Source organism: Callionymus lyra, chromosome 14 (assembly GCF_982586985.1).
Source record: "Callionymus lyra chromosome 14, fCalLyr1.hap1.1, whole genome shotgun sequence".
NCBI classification, from domain to species: domain Eukaryota; kingdom Metazoa; phylum Chordata; class Actinopteri; order Syngnathiformes; family Callionymidae; genus Callionymus; species Callionymus lyra.
Window position 1 is genome coordinate 4567178 of NC_141831.1, and position 7540 is coordinate 4574717.

The 7540-nt window shown below is 47.2% G+C and overlaps 1 protein-coding gene across 1 annotated transcript in view; it reads right to left on the bottom strand.

The window, feature by feature from the left end:
* Positions 1-724: 724 nt before the first annotated feature.
* Positions 725-7540, bottom strand: part of LOC148065753 (F-box only protein 40-like) — a 27124-nt gene continuing 20308 nt past the window's right edge. The window contains exons 10-12 of the mRNA XM_087808073.1: positions 2509-2640; positions 1002-1254; positions 725-940 (exon numbers count right to left, since the gene is read on the bottom strand). Coding sequence (XP_087664199.1) covers positions 725-940; positions 1002-1254; positions 2509-2640 — 601 coding nt within the window. The remainder of the gene's footprint in view (positions 941-1001; positions 1255-2508; positions 2641-7540) is intronic.

Genomic DNA, 7540 nt, shown 5'->3' on the forward strand with positions numbered 1-7540 from the left:
TAACTAAAATGAAAATTTCTGTTTTAATAGAAAAAACATTTTCTTTAAATAATTAAATAAAGAAATATTTATAGATGAATGTGTTTTATTGTGTTTATAAATCATTTTGATTTTATTCGAAATAGTTTTAATTAATAATTAAATACAATTAAATAAAAAACGTCCAGTCCAATGTTAATTTGTGTGTTTTTTTTTATGAAATATAATTTATTTAAAAAACTTCTATTTTGAAATGTATATAAATAATAAGTTTATTATATAATTATTTCAATATTATTCCTTCGGTATCTTTTTACTTAGTTTTAATTATTAAGATTTTAATAATAAGTTAATTATAAAAAAAAACTTTATTTAAAAATACATTAAAATAATTGATATAAATAATATAATAATAGTTATTACATTATGTATATAGATAGATAAAACTTTATCGATCCCTCATACTTGACAATGAGTTTTATTTCATAACTACATGATAATTATTTTTAAATGTTTTAATGGTTCTTAAAAAAAATGATTGACATAAATTATGTATCAAACATCTTGATTGTAACGATAATATTATTATTATAATGTTTTAATCCTTCATCTATGTTGACACGAACATTTGAAGTAACATTTCAAAATAAAAGATGATTTTATTTTGAAAGATTTCATGAAAACCACGATTTAATTCACAATAAAAACAAAGATTTGATTGAATAAAATCATGTGTTGATACGAGTCAAGAGCAGCTGAACTGTTGGACCAGACTGGTTCTGGTTCCACTGGTCTGGTTCTGGTTCTGGTTCTGGTCGTGCGTCATGTTGACCAGAGGCTGCGGGTCACTGAGCCGGACCGTCTCGTAGTGAGGACAGTGTCTCAGGTGAGCAGAGATGTGAGGGACGTCCCTCAGACGCCAGGAGTCCACGGGCGAGAAGAGACGACTGAAGGACCACACCTGTGGGACGGAGGCGCAGGTGAGCGACAGCCGGACCAGGGAGTCCCGGTCCTGAACTCACCGGTGTGGCGGTCCACTTGGACGCCCTCCTCTCCCAGCTCAGCGTCACCATCCCTCGGTCCTGCAGCCGAGTGCAGCAGACCTGCCTCAGGAGCCGGGACACCAGGGCCAGCTGGGACAGGGACAGACTGTCCAGGAACCGGGTCACGTGACACAGGACCTCGAAGGGCAGCGAGCTGAGGAGGTCCGTCTGGGAGCCACTGGACCGGTCCTGGTGTCCTCGGGGTCTCAGGTTGAAACACCTGAGCTCACGACTGTTGGACCAGAACCATCAGTGAGACAGAATTTAATGTTTAAAACTTTTATTTTGATTCAAATGTTTTTTAAGCTTTGATTTCATTTTTAAACAATTCAACTAAAATTGAACTAAAATAATTGATAAAAGTGTTTTTTTTACACATGAGTTTGATATTTTAATTGTTAACTTATAGTTGAAACATGCTGGTGTAATAGAGTCTCCAGACCAAACCAACAGAGCACAGAGACACTGATCAAACTGTCGGCCAATGATGCGACACACAGACGATCACGTGACTCAACCATCCAATAACTCGGTGCTCTGTTGGTTTTGTCTGGTGACTATTATACGACCTGTTTATATTGAATTTAAAAAACTAATTAAAACATATTTGATTTCGACGTATTCAAATATTTTTGTCGTTTACAATATTTAACTTTAAATTCTAATCTTTATAATTAAATCCAATAAAATCCATCCATCATATCCACAATATCCATCCATCCATCCATCCATCCATCCATCCATCCATCATATCCATCCATCCATGTATCCATCATCCATCTATCCCTCCATCCATCATATCCATCCATCTATCTATCTACCTATCCTCCATCCATCTATCTATCCATCCATCCATCATATCCACCATATCCCTCCATCCATCCATCCATCTACCTATCCTCCATCCATCTATCTATCCATCCATCCATCATATCCACCATATCCCTCCATCCATCCATCTACCTATCCTCCATCCATCCATCCATCTATCCCTCCATCCATCCATCATATCCATCCATCCATGTATCCATCATCCATCTATCCCTCCATCCATCATATCCATCCATCTATCTATCTACCTATCCTCCATCCATCTATCTATCCATCCATCCATCATATCCACCATATCCCTCCATCCCTCCATCCATCCATCCATCCATCTACCTATCCTCCATCATATCCATCCATCCATCCATCCATCCATCCATGTATCCATCCATCCATCCATTCATGTATCCATCCATCCATCCATCCATCCATCCATCCATCCATCCATCCATCCATCCATCCATCCATCCATCCATCCATCCATCCATCCATCCATCCATCCATCCATCCATCATATCCATCTATCCATCCATCCATCCATCAATGTATCCATCCATCATCTTTTATCCATCGGTCCATCTATCATCCATCCTTCTATCTATGAAAACCAGCTGTTCTTCACTCATGTGACGAGTGGTGTCAGAGGTAGGATGCTCACTCGTAGGTGACGGAGGCTTCATGAGTCGAGGGCTGGAACCTGCTCTGAGTGAAGGTACATCCCAGGTACGCCAGAGGACACCTGAGCTGGAACCACCCGCTCACACAGGTGTGGATGTCGCTGTGAACGTTCCTGATCAACACACAACATTATCTATTATCATACATGACAAGTTACAACAATCCTTCAGTTACATACAACTATAACACAAATGATGAATGAACCACGACAGTGTGTGTGTGAACTGCAGTGTGTGTGTGTGTGTACCTGCAGTGTGTGTGTGTGTGTGTGTACCTGCAGTGTGTACCTGCAGTGTGTATGTGTGTGTGTGTGTGTGTGTGTACCTGCAGTGTGTGTGTGTGTGTACCTGCAGTGTGTACCTGCAGTGTGTATGTGTGTGTGTGTGTGCGTACCTGCAGTGTGTGTGTGTGTGTGTGTACCTGCAGTGTGTAGCGAAGTCTCTGCGGTGGAAAGTGTGTGTGTGTGTGTGTATACCTGCAGTGTGTAGCGAAGTCTCTGCGGTGGAAAGTGTGTGTGTGTGTGTACCTGCAGTGTGTAGCGAAGTCTCTACGGTGGAAAGTGTGTGTGTGTGTGTACCTGCAGTGTGTAGCGAAGTCTCTACGGTGGAAAGTGTGTGTGTGTGTGTGTGTGTACCTGCAGTGTGTAGCGAAGTCTCTACGGTGGAAAGTGTGTGTGTGTGTGTGTACCTGCAGTGTGTAGCGAAGTCTCTGCGGTGGAAAGTGTGTGTGTGTGTGTGTACCTGCAGTGTGTAGCAAAGTCTCTGCGGTGGAAAGTGTGTGTGTGTGTGTGTGTGTGTGTGTGTGTGTGTGTGTGTGTGTGTGTGTACCTGCAGTGTGAAGCGAAGTCTCTACGGTGGAAAGTGTGTGTGTGTGTGTACCTGCAGTGTGTAGCGAAGTCTCTGCGGTGGAAAGTGTGTGTGTGTACCTGCAGTCTGTAGCGAAGTCTCTACGGTGGAAAGTGTGTGTGTGTGTGTACCTGCAGTGTGTAGCGAAGTCTCTGCGGTGGAAAGTGTGTGTGTGTGTGTGTACCTGCAGTGTGTAGCGAAGTCTCTACGGTGGAAAGTGTGTGTGTGTGTGTACCTGCAGTGTGTAGCGAAGTCTCTGCGGTGGAAAGTGTGTGTGTGTGTGTACCTGCAGTGTGTAGCGAAGTCTCTACGGTGGAAAGTGTGTGTGTGTGTGTACCTGCAGTGTGTAGCGAAGTCTCTACGGTGGAAAGTGTGTGTGTGTGTGTGTACCTGCAGTGTGTAGCGAAGTCTCTGCGGTGGAAAGTGTGTGTGTGTGTGTACCTGCAGTGTGTAGCAAAGTCTCTGCGGTGGAAAGTGTGTGTGTGTGTGTGTGTGTGTGTGTGTGTGTGTGTGTGTGTGTGTACCTGCAGTGTGAAGCGAAGTCTCTACGGTGGAAAGTGTGTGTGTGTGTGTACCTGCAGTGTGTAGCGAAGTCTCTGCGGTGGAAAGTGTGTGTGTGTACCTGCAGTGTGTAGTGAAGTCTCTACGGTGGAAAGTGTGTGTGTGTGTGTACCTGCAGTGTGTAGCGAAGTCTCTGCGGTGGAAAGTGTGTGTGTGTGTGTACCTGCAGTGTGTAGCGAAGTCTCTACGGTGGAAAGTGTGTGTGTGTGTGTACCTGCAGTGTGTAGCGAAGTCTCTACGGTGGAAAGTGTGTGTGTGTGTGTACCTGCAGTTTGTAGCGAAGTCTCTGCGGTGGAAAGTGTGTGTGTGTTTGTGTACCTGCAGTGTGTAGCGAAGTCTCTGCGGTGGAAAGTGTGTGTGTGTACCTGCAGTGTGTAGCGAAGTCTCTGCGGTGGAAAGTGTGTGTGTGTGTGTGTGTACCTGCAGTGTGTAGCGAAGTCTCTGCGGTGGAAAGTGTGTGTGTGTGTGTGTGTGTGTGTGTACCTGCAGTGTGTAGCGAAGTCTCTGCGGTGGAAAGTGTGTGTGTGTGTGTGTACCTGCAGTGTGTAGCGAAGTCTCTGCGGTGGAAAGTGTGTGTGTGTGTGTGTGTGTGTGTGTACCTGCAGTGTGTAGCGAAGTCTCTGCGGTGGAAAGTGTGTGTGTGTGTGTGTGTACCTGCAGTGTGTAGCGAAGTCTCTGCGGTGGAAAGTGTGTGTGTGTGTGTGTGTACCTGCAGTGTGTAGCGAAGTCTCTGCGGTGGAAAGTGTGTGTGTGTGTGTACCTGCAGTGTGTAGCGAAGTCTCTGCGGTGGAAAGTGTGTGTGTGTACCTGCAGTGTGTAGCGAAGTCTCTGCGGTGGAAAGTGTGTGTGTGTGTGTGTGTACCTGCAGTGTGTAGCGAAGTCTCTGCGGTGGAAAGTGTGTGTGTGTGTGTGTGTACCTGCAGTGTGTAGCGAAGTCTCTGCGGTGGAAAGTGTGTGTGTGTGTGTGTGTACCTGCAGTGTGTAGCGAAGTCTCTGTGGTGGAAAGTGTGTGTGTGTGTGTGTGTACCTGCAGTGTGTAGCGAAGTCTCTGTGGTGGAAAGTGTGTGTGTGTGTGTGTGTGTGTACCTGCAGTGTGTAGCGAAGTCTCTGCGGTGGAAATTGTGTGTGTGTGTGTGTGTACCTGCAGTGTGTAGCAACGTCTCTGCGGTGGAAAGTGTGTGTGTGTGTGTACCTGCAGTGTGTAGCGAAGTCTCTGCGGTGGAAAGTGTGTGTGTGCGTGTACCTGCAGTGTGTAGCAAACTCTCTGCGGTGGAAAGTGTGTGTGTGTGTGTGTGTGTACCTGCAGTGTGTAGCGAAGTCTCTGCGGTGGAAAGTGTGTGTGTGTGTGTGTGTGTACCTGCAGTGTGTAGCGAAGTCTCTGCGGTGGAAAGTGTGTGCACACAGTGTGTGTGTGTGTGTGTGTACCTGCAGTGTGTAGCGAAGTCTCTGCGGTGGAAAGTGTGTGTGTGTGTGTACCTGCAGTGTGTAGCAAAGTCTCTGCGGTGGAAAGTGTGTGTGTGTGTACCTGCAGTGTGTAGCAAAATATCTGCGGTGGAAAGTGTGTGTGTGTGTGTACCTGCAGTGTGTAGCGAAGTCTCTGCGGTGGAAAGTGTGTGTGTGTGTGTACCTGCAGTGTGTAGCGAAGTCTCTGCGGTGGAAAGTGTGTGTGTGTGTGTGTACCTGCAGTGTGTAGCAAAGTCTCTGCGGTGGAAAGTGTGTGTGTGTGTGTGTGTACCTGCAGTGTGTAGCAAAGTCTCTGCGGTGGAAAGTGTGTGTGTGTGTGTGTGTACCTGCAGTGTGTAGCGAAGTCTCTGCGGTGGAAAGTGTGTGTGTGTGTGTGTGTACCTGCAGTGTGTAGCAAAGTCTCTGCGGTGGAAAGTGTGTGTGTGTGTGTGTGTGTGTGTACCTGCAGTGTGTAGCGAAGTCTCTGCGGTGGAAAGTGTGTGTGTGTGTGTGTGTGTGTACCTGCAGTGTGTAGCGAAGTCTCTGCGGTGGAAAGTGTGTGTGTGTGTGTGTGTGTACCTGCAGTGTGTAGCGAAGTCTCTGCGGTGGAAAGTGTGTGTGTGTGTGTACCTGCAGTGTGTAGCGAAGTCTCTGCGGTGGAAAGTGTGTGTGTGTGTGTACCTGCAGTGTGTAGCGAAGTCTCTGCGGTGGAAAGTGTGTGTGTGTGTGTACCTGCAGTGTGTAGCGAAGTCTCTGCGGTGGAAAGTGTGTGTGTGTGTGTGTGTGTACCTGCAGTGTGTAGCGAAGTCTCTGCGGTGGAAAGTGTGTGTGTGTGTGTGTGTACCTGCAGTGTGTAGCGAAGTCTCTGCGGTGGAAAGTGTGTGTGTGTGTGTGTGTACCTGCAGTGTGTAGCAAAGTCTCTGCGGTGGAAAGTGTGTGTGTGTGTGTGTGTACCTGCAGTGTGTAGCGAAGTCTCTGCGGTGGAAAGTGTGTGTGTACCTGCAGTGTGTAGCGAAGTCTCTGCGGTGGAAAGTGTGTGTGTGTGTGTGTGTACCTGCAGTGTGTAGCGAAGTCTCTGCGGTGGAAAGTGTGTGTGTGTGTGTGTACCTGCAGTGTGTAGCGAAGTCTCTGCGGTTGAAAGTGTGTGTGTGTGTGTGTGTACCTGCAGTGTGTAGCGAAGTCTCTGCGGTGGAAAGTGTGTGTGTGTGTGTGTGTACCTGCAGTGTGTAGCGAAGTCTCTGCGGTGGAAAGTGTGTGTGTGTGTGTGTACCTGCAGTGTGTAGCGAAGACTCTGCGGTGGAAAGTGTGTGTGAGTGTGTGTGTACCTGCAGTGTGTAGCGAAGTCTCTACGGTGGAAAGTGTGTGTGTGTGTGTGTACCTGCAGTGTGTAGCGAAGTCTCTGCGGTGGAAAGTGTGTGTGTGTGTACCTGCAGTGTGTAGCGAAGTCTCTGCGGTGGAAAGTGTGTGTGTGTGTGTGTGTACCTGCAGTGTGTAGCGAAGTCTCTGCGGTGGAAAGTGTGTGTGTGTGTGTACCTGCAGTGTGTAGCGAAGTCTCTACGGTGGAAAGTGTGTGTGTGTGTGTGTACCTGCAGTGTGTAGCGAAGTCTCTGCGGTGGAAAGTGTGTGTGTGTGTGTGTGTACCTGCAGTGTGTAGCGAAGTCTCTGCGGTGGAAAGTGTGTGTGTGTGTGTGTGTGTACCTGCAGTGTGTAGCGAAGTCTCTGCGGTGGAAAGTGTGTGTGTGTGTGTGTGTACCTGCAGTGTGTAGCGAAGTCTCTGCGGTGGAAAGTGTGTGTGTGTACCTGCAGTGTGTAGCGAAGTCTCTGCGGTGGAAAGTGTGTGTGTGTGTGTACCTGCAGTGTGTAGCGAAGTCTCTGCGGTGGAAAGTGTGTGTGTGTGTGTACCTGCAGTGTGTAGCGAAGTCTCTGCGGTGGAAAGTGTGTGTGTGTGTGTGTACCTGCAGTGTGTAGTGAAGTCTCTGCGGTGGAAAGTGTGTGTGTGTGTGTGTGTGTACCTGCAGTGTGTAGCGAAGTCTCTGCGGTGGAAAGTGTGTGTGTGTACCTGCAGTGTGTAGCGAAGTCTCTGCGGTGGAAAGTGTGTGTGTGTGTGTGTACCTGCAGTGTGTAGCGAAGTCTCTGCGGTGGAAAGTGTGTGTGTGTGTGTGT